At 49.8% G+C, this 14,635-nt stretch overlaps 1 protein-coding gene across 12 annotated transcripts in view; it reads right to left on the bottom strand.

The window, feature by feature from the left end:
• Window positions 1–14,635, bottom strand: part of OSBPL3 (oxysterol binding protein like 3) — a 150,464-nt gene that overhangs the window by 12,824 nt on the left and 123,005 nt on the right. For all 12 annotated transcript variants that reach the window (XR_004970851.1, XM_036327855.1, XM_036327860.1 and 9 more), the window contains 5 exons: window positions 14,039–14,289; window positions 10,992–11,129; window positions 4,974–5,037; window positions 3,179–3,257; window positions 1,893–2,037 (listed from right to left, as the gene is read on the bottom strand). Coding sequence is in view for 11 of the 12 variants with exons in the window: in XM_036327855.1 (XP_036183748.1) it covers window positions 1,893–2,037; window positions 3,179–3,257; window positions 4,974–5,037; window positions 10,992–11,129; window positions 14,039–14,289 (677 nt within the window). In the remaining variant the exon portion in view is untranslated. The remainder of the gene's footprint in view (window positions 1–1,892; window positions 2,038–3,178; window positions 3,258–4,973; window positions 5,038–10,991; window positions 11,130–14,038; window positions 14,290–14,635) is intronic.

Genomic DNA, 14,635 nt, shown 5'->3' with positions numbered 1-14,635 from the left:
TGAATTCAGTGCAAACATTTTTTTGAGGGGGTAACACTCTAAGGCAGCGGTTCTCAACCTGTGGGTCGCGACCCCTTTGGCGGTCCAACGACCCTTTCACAGGGGTCGCCTAAGCCCATCCTGCGTATCAGATATTTACATTACGATTCACAACAGTAGCAACATTACAGTTATGAAGTAGCAATGGAAATAATTTTATGGTTGGGTCACAACACGAGGAACTGTATTTAAAGGGCCAGAAGGTTGAGAACCGCTGCTCTAAGGCCATGTTAAGTACTTGAGATTTGCAACAGCAAGAGGGGATCTGAGGAAGAGGAAGAAAGGTGGGAGAAGGCTCCAGTTGAGGCTGGTGCAGCCGTGGGCAAACTATGGCCCGAGGGCCGGATCCGGCCCGTTTGAAATGAATAAAACTATTGAAAAAAAAGACCGTACCCTTTTATGTAATGATGTTTACTTTGAATTTATATTAGTTCACACAAACACTCCATCCATGCTTTTGTTCCGGCCCTCCGGCCCAGTTTAAGAACCCATTGTGGCCCTCGAGTCAAAAAGTTTGCCCACCCCTGGGCTGGTGGAAGGCCAAGCTGACTGGCAGGTGTTCTGCCTCAGGCCAGCCTGTTCATTTATCCTGTGATGAGTCTGCTGGGGGCCAGGCCCCATTTCCAGGCAGCAGTTGCACCCCAAGTGAGAGTGAGGAGTGACAGTGAGCAGGCGTTTGCTTTTCTGGAGCCAGGAATGGCGAGGGAGGTGTGGGGAACAGAAAATAAACAAGTAAATCAATGGGGCAGCTAACTGCAGACAGTAATAAGGAAATGGGATGTGATAGAGTCACTAACGAGACAGGGCAGGTGATGGAAGGATCTGGGGAGAGGAGAGAGAATGAAGCGAGAAGGGCCAGTGTGGTCAGAGGACAGTGAGGAAGGATGGGGACGAGGGGCCGGCAGGAGCTGAGGTTGGAGAGGAGTGAGGTCGGTCAGTGTGTGCGTGTGTGTACACGTGTGTGTGAACTGGACGGGCGGTGCGGGCAGTGCAGACCGAGCGGGTCCTGTGGGCCTCTGTACGGATGCAAGCTTTTCCGTGAGAAAGACGGACGTTGTCAGAGGATTTGGTCAAATATAGCACAACTTCCATTTTTAAAAATTGTGGTAAAACATACATAACAAAATTTACCTTTTTAACCATTTATAAGTGTAGAATTCAGTGGCATTAAGTACATTCATAATGTTGTACAACCACTGCCTTATATCTTGCCAGAAATTCTTCATCCTCCCAAGCTGAAACTCTGTGCCCATTAAACAACTGCCCAGGCCCTCTCCCCAGCCCCTGGCCACCACCATTCTGCTCTGTCTCTGAGGCTTTGACTGCTCTAGGGACCTCATAAGAATGGAATCAGACGGCTGGCATATTTCACGCAGCATGTCTTCAAGGTCCATCCATCCTGAAGCATATGACTTATATTTTATTTTATTTTTTAAATATATTTTTAATTGATATCAGAGAGGAAGGAAGAGGGAGAGAAAGACAGAAACATCAATAGTGGAGAGAACCCTTGATCGGCTGCTTCCTGCATGCCCCACACTGGGGATCGAACTGTGACCTCTTGATTTACAGGTGGACACTCAACCACTGAGCCATGCTGATCGGGCTGACATATTTCAGAAGAGACCCTCTGGCTGCTGCCCTGAGGACTGACCAGGGGGAGGATGGGTGGAGGCTGGGAGGAGCTATGGCCCTGGTCCAGGTGAGAGAGTGGGGCTGGGACCAGGGGACCCCGGCTGGCCTTGCTTGTCTGCTGGCATAGAAGTGAAGGTGAAAGGTTCCCCAAGACACATGAGGCCCCAGCTCTGTAAGGCCTTTCCAGGGTGGAGTAGAGCCCCAGGGCCACCACTCACCTTGATGAAGTTCACTTTGCAGTGGCAGGAGTCGTCATTCAGGTTCTTGATGACAATCTCCCCATAGTGCTCAATCCACCGCTGCCCGCTTAAGATGTTATGGATGCAGGAGGTGACTTTGTTCCACTCAAAATGGTCCCCGAAACTAAAGGAGGAAAAGGTGAGAGGGTGATGCCCAGAGGAGCCAGCAGGGAATGCAAACAAGCGCTGCTTTTTAAGTCAGTCACGTGATGATTACTCATCCCTGCACCTGCGGAGCCAGCAACCACTGAGAACCGGGCCGGGCTCGGCATTCTGAGCCTTCACTCTCCAGGGAGGCAGCACGCCACCGAGGGCGACAGCACCAGTCTCGGCACTCTGCAAGCGCCGGAGGCCTGGCTACCTCTGCTGACCTCATGGAACACCCGCCCCCTCTGGGAACAGAGGAGGGAACTGAGAGCCAGAGGTGACTTGTTTAAAGTCCCCAAACTAGGGAAGGGAAGTGGCCATGGGGAAGAATGGGGGTTTTCACAACCTGCTCTCTCCCCCACACATACATGTGCACACACATGTATATATGCATATAGGTACACACGTGTGTGCATATTACACACCTATACGTACACACATATATCATATGTGTAAATCTTAAGATACATATATCTTAAATCTTTTACAATGAGAAAGTATTCAGATTCCAGTTCAACAGACACATAATAATTAATAAGACCAAACACTGGCATGGCACATACCATGTGCCAAGTACTAGTTTACGTGTTTAATCTTCACAACAGTCCTGTGAAGTGGGTGGTGTATCATCCCCGGTTCACAGGTGGCAGCACTGGAGACCAGAAAGGTTAGGGAACCTCCAGCATCTGCCATCAGCTCGCAGCAGAGCGAGCACCGGGGTCCTGGCAGCCTGGCTCCAGGGGCCACATTTAGTTTTATGAGTAAGTGTCAATCATCCCTGAATGATCAAGGCCATACCCTTCTGAAAAGGAATTCAGACCGTGAGGCAGGACAACAACGTTAACAAAAACCATCATTCTTAGTTTTGTTAGAAAGTATAAATGAGTTTTTAAAAAGCGTCTTTGCTGGCAATTTTGGTCCCAAGGAAGCATTTTCATTTGAGGGGAATAAACTGTGAGGTCGTCACAATAAGGAACACTTGCATTTACTGTCAAACAGATAAAAAAACCCAACCAGACACCCCGCGCCTTAGGGATCGGAGACCGTGGGCAGCTTGCTCCTAAGGCTGCCATCTTGGCCCTAAGTTCTCTAAGGTTCCCAACCACAAAGGCACTTACGCCGGCAGAGTCACATGGGTTGTGCCAATGGGAACGATTTCCATGGATTTGCCCCAGAATTTGTTTTTCCATCTCACATCTGAAATGAAATAATACCAAGTATTACACATTTACCAGGAGAGCTAGGTAGACAAAAGAGTTCTTCGGCTGCATAAATGATCAATCACGACACTGAACAATCTCTTCATAATAAAACCCCTTATCATATAGGATAACTTTAAAAAATATATTTTTTATTGATTTCAGAAAAGAAGGGAAAGGGAGAGAGAGAGAGAAACATCAATGATGAGAGAGCATTATTGATCAGCTGCCTGCTGCACCCCCGCTCTCCCACTGGGGATCAAGCCTGAAACCCAGACATGTACCTTGACTGGGAATTGATCTGTGACCTCCTGGTTCATAGATCAATGCTCAACCACTGAGCCATGCCAGTCGGGCACAGGATAACTTTTTATTATTGACTAGTGAACTGGTGCATGGATTCGTGCACATTGAAAGGAAATTAATTAGAAGGTGGCCGGCAGGGCAGGGCTGGGGGAGACTAGACACACCCTGGAGCCAACCTCCCTCAGTCCCTCCCCGGCCGGCCACACCTGGGGTAGCGCTGTGGCTCGAAGGGCGTCTGTGGAGTGAGCAGGGTCCCTTTGGCAGGTGGGGTCCCTCGGCCTGGCCTGTGGGGATCAGGCTGAAACCGGCTCTCCAACATCCCTCGAGGGGTCCCTCAGTGCGAGAGGGCACTCTGAAAAGTTGCTGTTGTACAGGGTGTGGAACACAAACACAAGTGTGCAGTAAACCAGATTCGGGGCCAACAGTGCCCCAGCAACAACATGACCCACAGCCGTAGGTGGAATTGCACGGCCCAACGAGGAATCGGGCTCCCTTCTCTCTGGTTTCGGGGTGCATCACCTGAGAACCGCCGCTGCCAAGTCACTGCAGCTCGGAAGCTTCTGCGTTGAGCATCTGCCCCTGGTGGTCAGTGCGTGTCATAGCGACCAGTCAGACGGTCGGACACTTAGCATATTAGCCTTTTATCTATATATATAAAAGCCTAAGCAACCGGCCAACTGGCTGGTAGCTATGATGCGTAATGACCACCAGGGGCAGACGCTCAACGCAGGAGCTGCCAAGGTACAGTGACTTGGCAGCTGTGGTTCTTGGGTGATGCATCCAGAACCAGAGAGGAGGGAGCCCGATTCCGGAGTGTGTCATCCAAGAACCGCCTTCTCGCAATCCGGGACCCCTCGGGGGATGTCGGGGAGCCAGTTTCAGCCTGATCCCCGCAGGCCAGGCCGAGGGACCCCACTGGTGCATGAATCTATGCACCAGGCCTCTAGTATACATAGATAATTAAAAATTGAGTTCTAGGGAAGCTAATGAGAAGATGAAGTCCCTCCCTTGGGAGAGCTCACTGGCTGAGTATGTTGTGTGTGGGGAAATGGAAGAACACGCTTGGTGAGAGAGAAGAGTGGGAAGACAGATGGGTACAAAAGCCACTGGGCTCTACAGCCTGGCTAAGAAGTCTGGTCTGTGAGCCTCAAGGGAAAATAAGGTGTTTGTTTGGACAGAGAACTGATGGGATTAGATACAGACTTTGCAGAGATAACTGGCAGCAATATGGAGGAAGGAACAGGAGCAGGAGAGATGAGAAGTAGGTGACAAGTTGCAAGGCTTTCCCAGAGATTCCAAGTCCAGGGACCACTTTTAATCTTAACAAGCATTTAACAGCCATTCCGTAATAAAATAAAAATCTATAACATCACAAAAAACGAGGGGGTTGAATAGATTAGCACATTACCTTGCCAGAAAACAAAATTTTCAGACTCAGCGTGACATGCAGAGATAGGTGGGTGATGGCTGACCTGTTGGAAACAAAGGCCAAAAACATTATTAACTGTGTCTCCTGAAGTCCCTTCCTTCTCCCTTGCGTTGAGATGTAACAATGCTCAGGGTCGGTTTTCTTTTAACAAGTCTGTCCCTTAGAGGGCGCTTCTAATGCGGTCAGTTCCAATTTGCTCCAGTTTGTTAGGGGTGAACGGAACCTCGGAGAAAAGTGGCAGGGAGTGATGAGGACAGAGACACCTTTTGAAAGATGTGAAAATAAAAACAAGGGCACGCCAGGGCTGCCCACTCACAAACCCTCTAATCTGACATTGGCTACCCATGTCAAAATCCCTATCAGCTGCTCTGAGGGCACCTGCATTTAATCAGATTGTCAAATCACAAATATTTTTAAACGCTACTTCTAAGCAACACAAAAACTCTCAATGCCTCAGCAGATTTCACTCTTTTGAAAATTGCATCACATGTCCGGTCTCTTTGCAAATTACCTACAGGAAGACGAATTCAAGATCACTTTTTTAAAAAGAATAATGTGTCTACAAACCATTATTGCAGAAATATTAGTCAACTGGTATGAAAAAAAGTTTTACTCATTTTCTGTCATAATAGAAATAGGCAATTTGAGTAAATAGGCAATTACATTCTAGAAAAGAGTCCCCTGGGGCAGAGACGGTAGCCGACTCCCTGCCTTTTGACACGAGTCATTACTTCCGGCTGATTCACTAACGAAGGAGCTAATGAGGAAACGTGTCCTTAGTCACTGAGGCACGTGAACGGTAAGTGTCCTGTTATTATAATTCAGTACTAGTAAAACCAGTGTGACGTTGGCGGTGGTGTTTCCAGAAACTTCTGTCAGCTGGTTCTTAGCCAAGCATCTTACATGTAGAGCATCCAGCTAGGCTTCACATTACAAACGAGGAGAGAAACCAGGAAGCAAAGGGAAAACCCAGCATTTTTTGTTTATAGCATGGTTTTCAGGGGTGAGGGTGGTGGCTGACAATGCTCAAATCCACGGCTCTGGACCCTCAGGCACATGGTCTGAAAACCACTTCCGGTGCCACCCCTGTAGGCAGAGAACGGCAGGGGCAGCTTCATCTGGAGTCCCGTCACATACACACTGAACGGATGGCTTTCACCTGCCAGCTCGGCCCGAAGAGCAGCAGATGCAAACACGTAAACAGCTGTGGCATCTCTCAGTTCTCAGCGAGCACGCATCTCAGATCCAAGATGCAATGGGCGATGCACGTTTGCTGCCCCTGGACGGTAGTCATCCCCACAGGCCTCCTAAGAACACAGCCCCTCCCTGTGTCTGTGGGATTCCCAGGGGCAATTTTCACTTCCAGCCCTTTTAGAAACCTACCTCCTAAAATGCATGCAAGCATAACCAATGGACACAGACACCAGGGGGGGGTGAGGGCATGTGCTGGGGGCTGGTGGGTGGGGGAGGCCGGGGGAGGTAAATGGGGGGGGAGACATATGTACTACTATTTGTAATACTTTAAGCAATAAAAAAAAAAAACCCTGTAACTTATTTATATATCTGCGGTTTTTCTTCACCCTGACCTAATCATTTTTATTTATGCTTTGAATGTACCAAGATGAGGGAAGCAGATGGGAAAAGAATCCATTTCAATATTTGTGTATTTTTTAAGTTTTTCTTTTTTTGGATTTATAAAAATATCCCTTAAATACATCAATTCTGCAGCTGTTCCGAGACCTAACTAGACAGTCCTCCTAGTTCCTGACTTGCCTCTGACCTTGTAGGGCAACTTGTGGGGATCAAACCTACAACCCAGGTATGTGCCCTTGACTGGGAATTGAACCTGAGACCCTCCAGGTCGACGCTCCCATCATTGAGCCACACCGGCCAGGGTGACTCTTCCACTTCAGTAACTTTCAGTAACTCCACTCGGCTTTTCTGTCTAGAGCATGTGGATGGCGGGTAAATGGTAAAAATGACTGGGACAGCGAATCAGGAAAAGCCACTTTCAGGAAATAGCTTAACTGCACATTCTAAATTTAGACCAAACCTTTCCCAAAGGTACGAGGAGAAGCCACGCCAACTGAAGGGAGTTTCCTGAGCCCCCAGTGGCTGATGAAGCCCCACGTAGCAGAGCAGGAGTAACTCACCCGCAGGAGACAGTCCAGGAGAGAAAGGAAGTCCTTTCTGGACCCCCATCCCAGTTCTGGGCTTATTTAGAAAGCCATGGCTGACTCAGATTTCTTGGCACAAAGAAAGCTCCTTCCCCGAGACGGTGGACCATATGACAGGAATGTCTATAACTTACTCCAGATGCACCTCCTCCTCAGAGGCCACCCGCCAGCCACAGTGGGCGCCGAGAACAACGTCCTGTGTGAGTCCAGAGGATGCAAGGCAATGACAGACCAAAGCCCACAGTCTGAACAGTAGAAAAGGCTATTTTCCATCCGCAGCCCAAGTCCAGCAGCTCTGAGCGCAGCACCTAAACTACACGAGACCCCAAGAGTGTGACGGAGAAGGGACGGGGGCGGAAACAGAGCACATTGGCCAAGGGGCGCTGGGAGGTGCTGATGCCCTCGGGCCGTTTCCGCGCCTGTACCTCATCCTCGCCTCGCCTGCACATGGGGGCGGGAGCGGGGAGGGGCTGAAGATCAAATAAGAACCTGTTCAAGCTGGAACAGCATAAAGCACCCTGCACACCTTAACTGTTATGAGGAGAATTTGAACAGCAAATGTTTCCTCCGGTGTCTGACAGCTGAGTCATTCTGACATGGCATTTTTGGGTCTTTTAAGGAGAAAAACGGAGCTCGATGTAGCTGGACTCTGGGAAGTAGCACTCACTTCAACCTCCCGGACCACTGAGCACCTCGAACATCCACGTGCCCACCAAGCCACAAAGCAACACGCCAGGGCTTGGGGGAAGGGACAGACACCACTTTTAAATGTCTAGAAACAGTAGAGAAGCCGAGCCACCCTTGTTCCTTTCGAGGTCCTTTCACTGGGAGATATGATGTCCATCAACGTCCTCGTTAGAATAAGATTCCACCCAAAAATGTTAATTTGGGGGTCCTTCCCGGTTTATGGTATTAGTCATTCAGTGACCTCTACTCAGTGTAGGGGGTACAAGAAGGCAAAGGAGCCCCGCTCTGAAAGCTGAAGCGTTTGTGTCACCTCCACGTAACGGACGAGGGTGGCGTGTGGCTGGCTCCACGGAGGGAGAACATCTCCTGGGCAGGAGGCAGGAAGAGCCGTGCTGGCAGGGACCGCCCAGGACAGAACAGACGCCTTGGCCTCTTTCGATGTGTTACAGTAGAAAGTCTCTCGGCATAACCAAGGGCAGGTGGGGCCGGGGCGGGGGACTGAGCTGAGATGTCTCCCGCTGGCAGGAAAGGGAGGGGCCTGGCCCAAACTCTCTCCGCCCCTGGGGCAAGTGAGCAGCCCCATTGGGGTAAACAGCCACCTCTCCTCCTCAGGGCACTCGCCTCATGATCACAATGTTGGCTTCCCAGTGCTCTGTCCAGGGGTGGGGACGGTCTGCCTGGGCCCGCTCACCAAGCCTTCCGGTCCCCAGGGCAGGTCTGTCTGCCACAGCCCATGCAGAGCAGCAGGCTCATTTGTGTATCAGTCTCCTGTAACCTTAGCTGGGGGGACGGCCCCTGGGGCTCATGCATTCCTGGGTGTATTCAACGAACCAACCGCCCAAGGCCAGGGGGCTCAGTTCCAGGCACAGGAAGTGGCTCCGTGACCAGGATTGGTGGCATCACCCTGGTGATGCCAGCCGTGGGGACTCCTGCCGCCTCCTGCCTGGCTTTCTGTCAGAGACTCACCAGGGACATTATGCCCCCCTTCAAACCACTTGACTTAGCAGCGTAGATACAGTACATCTTATTTCAACATCCCTCTTACTATTCTTAACACCGTATATTGAAAAGATTTTTAAAGTTACCTCTAAATATAAGAGCAGTAACCATGCTGAACGTTCCCTCTTTACATCAGTGTATTATTTCGCCTAAGCCTTACATTCCCATGCGCTAAGCATCGCCTCCTATTTCATCAAGAAACAACTGAGGCTCAGAAAGTGTACGCCGCTCATGCAAGGCCAGCACAGAGGAAGCGGTGGAGTTGGGACCTGGCAGCAGGTCTACATTCTGCCCAGCACACCCTATGCTGCTAACAGTGACCAGATCTCTCTCTCTCGCCTATTTCCTGGGGATCCGCTTCACAGAACTGAAGACTACGTTATGCAACGCTCTTTCCACCGTGCGATCTCTCTCCACACCACCCGCCACTGCAGCGGAAACTCAAGCAGGTGCTGAACTTGGCCCTGCCCGCCAGGGCTCCCGGGGCTAAAGCTTAGCTTCAGACAAGCTCCGGTTACTATTGTTTCCTATGCTTGTTCATCCTGTCCTGGTTGTCGGCTGGAGTTTGGGGCCATCTGGGGCCTTTATTGCTTCACATGAGTGTATATAATGCCATGGTAACGAAATTACATTTTCATTTATTCTCATTCCATTTTAGGTTCAGTACTTAAGTAACCCACTTGAATTTGAATCAGATTATCATATCCCTTTAACTACTGATTTAACCCCCTACCTCCCTGATACCAGCGTTTAATTTCTCATTTCAGGCTCTAACTGGAAAGCTACTGAAAATGCGCTTTGGGATTATCGTGTATCCAATTTCCTTTGAGTTTCAGAGAATGCTGCTTGCAATGTGCAGTTAAGACAAGCACCGTTTCCATAAACCTGTCAGCCACACCACCCTTCCCTTCCTACCCCATAATGCACCTCCTTTGATAAAGAGGGCAGCAGGGTGTCAGGAAGGGAAATAATATTTTAGCAACACCCCCGCCCCCCGCCCCATTTTCCCTCAGCTTTCTAAGAATGGGGAGGAGAGAAATGTATCACAGCAATCATGTTTAATGTTCCCAGGTGACATTTAGGGTACACGGAGGGTGGGCATGTTTGGCTGCTGCTTTAACTGGGGTGGGGGGGATTGTTTTTATCTTTATTTTCAGTACCTTTGCGCCCTGTTTTAGCTAAACAATTCCTCACTGATGTATCTGGCTGCTGCCAACATTACACTAATGCAAACCATGCCATCCAGCATGAGCAAGAAGAGCACACTCACACCACTCTTTACTTCACGGCCCCAGAGCTTCGTAGAGAGAACCTCGTCAACCCTTGCAAAGCCACCTGAGGTCTGTCCGTGACCATCACTCCCACTTAAACTGCAGCACAGAGGGAAGCGGCCGACCTGGTGACAAGCCCAGTAAGAGGTGGAGCTGAAAGGAACCTATGCCGTCTGCCTCCAGAGATGCTGTCCCTGAGTGTGGTTCTCTGCTCATTCTGAGAGGGGAGGAGTCATGTGGAAGCTCAGGGCCCTCGGCCGCACAGGTATGCAGTATGCCCATCCTCGCTGAGGACAGGCCCCGCAGCCCCCACCCCATGCGCTCTCCCAGCACCTGGGCAATGCTAGCTAGGTACGTGGTATATGCTCGATACATATGTATGGACCAAGTGAATAAATACATGAATGAATGATTATTCTTAAAATCAAGAATAATGCGTTTATTTGGTGCTACCCATCCTGATGGGGGTGTTCATGCTCTAAAATGATAGTGTCAACGAGCTGAGGGTGCACCCTTTAAACCTAAATGGCAGTTTGGGCAAATGCTTCTTACTTAGAAATGTCCTCTCCCTGTGACTTGGAACAGAAAGGGCACGGCTGATACGTGTGGCCAAGCCAGAGAGCTCAGCAGTGCCAGGACCGACATGCCCAGGGGTGGTGGCTAGCTTTCCGTGGAAGGGAACTCAATCCCTCTCTTCATGTGTAAAAGCCCTATAATCATCTGAGTTGCTTTGAAGCTAGTGAAAGGTGGAACACAAGTATTTCAAAAGCACATGTCATGGGAGGTAGAAGCGACTCCTCCAGTACAAGTGGTGGACACAACGCTAAAGGGTGGACACAACAAACAAGAAGGTGTATACCCACCTGTTCTGAAAAATACCGGAAGCCCTTGTCCTCACGAATACACTCGTATGTTTCTCCCAGAACCGGATTGAAGGGCTTGCTCCCAGCGCGGTAGTAGCTGGACGCGTATGCCGACACGGCAAAGGCGGCCACGTACACCTGCGGGGAAGGAGGAGAGAGCGTCGTTATTGTTCTGTAACCAAGACATTTATTTTTACCAAGATATGAGCAAGATAAAGGCTTTCTTTCTCTCTTTAAGGTTTTTTTCAGAAGCCAAAGATTTACCTCTGCTTTAAAGACAACCAAACCACTTTTGGTTTAATTTTTATTTAATTTTAGTTTTATCTATTTATTTTCAATTAATCCCCCCCCCCCTTTTTTTAGAGAGAGGGAGGATTAGGAGGGGCGGGGGAGACACAGACAGATATTAATGTGAGAGAGAAGCATCCATTGGTTGCCTTTCTCATGCACCCTGACTGTGGATGTGCCCTGACCGGGAACCAAACCCATGACCTGCGGCCCAACTTTGGTTTAAAGTTGCAGGTCTCAGTAATGTTTGCTGTGGCCTCAGAGACAAATGAACCAAACATGTTCAAACCGCCCACTTGTTCTGATGCCTCCCCGGTGGCAGAGGCTTTCGACATGCCGCTCTGTACCACGTGAACTGCCCTGTTCGTGAGCTGTTCAGCCTGGTCCAGCACCTCCGGACCTGACAACACCCGAGACTCCTGATGTCCTGCTTAGGTTTGGGGGGAGAAGGAGGAAGAAAAGCATAAAAAGCCAAACTTCCCTCAAATTTCAGAAATTCACAACTAAGTTTAACCATTCCCAATCTGATGCTGTAGAAATAGCAAAACTCGTTTTGACAAAAGAAAGTCTGTGCGAGTCATTGCCTGAGCCTGAGCAGCAAGCCCCGGGACAGAGCACAGTGCCTGCCTTTGCGAAAGTTCTGCTTCTGGGAGGACAAAAGGGAACTCACAAAGGAAAGGGAAGGAAAACTACAGGTGACCACCAGGAAACCAGATCCCTGCATGGCCCCCACTGTGAGGCCCTCGGCGTTTTTATCGGTTTCCCTTCCAGGATCCCCAAAACACACACTCTTTTTTTGTCTTTCGGGGGGGGGGGGGGGGGCAGCAAAAAAAATTAAACCTAAGTGGCAAGAGCAGCTTCTACTTTCTAATGCTGAGCAACCATCTCCACGTTCCCTCTTCCCAGCACCGGTCACGAAGCTGCTCCCCTGGGAAGAAAAGCTGAGGGCCCTTCATCAGTGTTCACTGGGCTCACACCTTTCCTCAGCCTTTCACAGATAGGCACCACCTTCCCCCTCACGCTAGAGGGCACCCTAGAGCGGCTGGGTGGTTTATAAACACGGATCACTCTGCTCCATTCAGCCTTTGTTCTTGAAACCTGGGTAACTGTTCCTCTCTCTGCTTCCTCAATGCCCGTTTCCTGTCCAACAGCAAGGTCACGGTCTATACTGAACGCTGAGCCAACCCTGAGTCGCCGTCCCAATTTAAACTAGAACAAAATGCACACGTGAGCCTGGAATCACTCATAATGCTGAGGGAGACGGGAGGGAGCAGGCACAGCAAGCATCCTCCTTTTCGGCTGGACAGCAGAGAGATCTATGCAGGGCCCAAGCTGACCCACAGAGCAGTGAGCACAAGCCCGGGGGAAGGTTCCGGCTCCCAGTTTTCCTGGATTTCCCCTCCTGCACTTGGTGCCGGAATGCAAATTCTTTGCTCAAACTTCTTCTCAAGGTCAATTACACCAACCAGTCAGCTGAACATCCTAAGGGTTTCTTAATTGTGGCAAGAATGAAGCACCTTTAAGAATACTTTCATCTTCAAAGCCAAACTTTTCCTTCACAGAAAAGAGCTGTCCACAAAACGGTGACTTTTAACACTTGCCTTAGAAGCTATTTGCTTCCCTTTGTTCAGCAGAAATTCTCTGGGGAAGAGTAACAAAGATTGAAAAGACACACAGTCTGTTTTTCTCTCCTACTCTTATTATCTGTGGTAACAAGAAAGCCTCCTCATGGAGAAGTCCCTGGAGGCTGTGTGGAATGCCTTGGGGATGTCTCTTTTCACCCACTAATTAGAGTTCCCTTTAATCTTCAAATCACTAAAGTAATGACGTTTTGATTAGGAGGAAAGCTGCAGAATGCTTAGAATTTAGGAAAGAATTCAGCTCTCTCGGCTGGAAGGTGGCTTTATGACCTGAACCCAAGGGGGCGTGCCAACTCCAAGTCAGCCACTCAGCAATGCCTGGGCAGAGACTGCATTGGGGGAACACACGGGAGCCCCAGCCTCCCACACAGCGACCGCCCTGCTGAGCAGGTAACATGTGAGGGCTGAGCTGTCCGCAGTCTCACCGCCATGGAGTTCCCCAAACGGGGACCGATGCGGAACACTCAGGAGCCCCTCAGTGGAAGCTGAGTAGGCAAACAGGGTGACTTTCTCTAGGATGAGCTTCAAAAAACACAGTAACAATTCTATAGACTAAGGGGGGGGGGGGGGGGGAGAAAACACAAAAAGAGTCTTTCTTATGTGAAAATCTCTTCTGAGAGTGTTATTTTCTGAAACTCTAGGAAATGGCTGTGGAAATATTATTCCAAAAATAAACAAAATCATTCTCAAGGGAAATTTACCCTTGACGAGAAAAACAGCTTGAAAGGCTAAATTCTATCCACCTGGGATAGTAAAAATAAACGCCCAGACAGCCCTCAGGGCAGGCTTTCCAGCCAGGCTTATCCGAACAATCACATGGAAAGTTCTGGAGAAAGAGGAAGCGCAAAGCCGCAGAGCAGAACTACCGCCAGGCACCAGCTGTCACAAGGAAGCCCTCCCCACCTCCCTGCCAAGTGGCAAGTCCTGCCAGTGTGAATGAGAGCAGCCGAGCACAGGGGAGCCAGAGGACCCTGAGGAAGGAGCCCATCACAGGCACGACGCCAGGAACAATGCCCAGGGTGGCGCCCGGGCTGTCTGTCCTGCTGGCCGGCGTGGATGGCCTGGTGGCCCAGGTGCAGGGGCTGGACAGCTGGACAGCGCCGTGGGCCGAGCCCTCACCATCCTCTCCAGGGCGCTGGGGATGCGCGCGGCCTTGTCCAGCAGCTCGCTGTACTCCAGCTCCTCGCAGAGCCTCTGCAGCGTGTTCAGCGGCTCGTTCAGCTCCACGGGCATGGCCACTTTGGACAGGTCCTTCCCGATGTTATTCCTCAGGATGTTCCACAGGCTGACGCTGCTGCTGCTGGGGCAGGGTGCCGGCAGGCATGTCCTCCTCCTGCACTTGGCTTCCCCACCGCTTTCAGGAACCGACCCTGAAAGGGAAATAAGCCTGGTTGTCTCTACAAGTCTTTTCACTTTATTATTTTTTTAAAAAAAATCCATGAGTGAAACCTTACCTAAAAAGTACTCAATTTTACCATTAATCTCAGTTATTCAGAATATGACTGAAAGTCATTTGATAGAAATTTTGCACGACAAAATTAAGTACCAAAAATTACATGCACTAACATTCACGGACTTCATCTGCAGGTAGGTCGCCAAATCCCTAATCGAAAGCCAGTTCTTCGCAGCTCTATAGACACTTACAACAAAACTGGATACTGCGATTTATGTCCAGAGCAGGCTACTGTTTACACTTTTAAGTCTTTAACCTCTTTT

Source organism: Myotis myotis, unplaced genomic scaffold, assembly GCF_014108235.1.
Source record: "Myotis myotis isolate mMyoMyo1 unplaced genomic scaffold, mMyoMyo1.p scaffold_m19_p_11, whole genome shotgun sequence".
Lineage (NCBI taxonomy): Eukaryota > Metazoa > Chordata > Mammalia > Chiroptera > Vespertilionidae > Myotis > Myotis myotis.
Note: the sequence above shows the minus strand (reverse complement) of the source record. Positions and strands in the feature narration are given on the sequence as shown.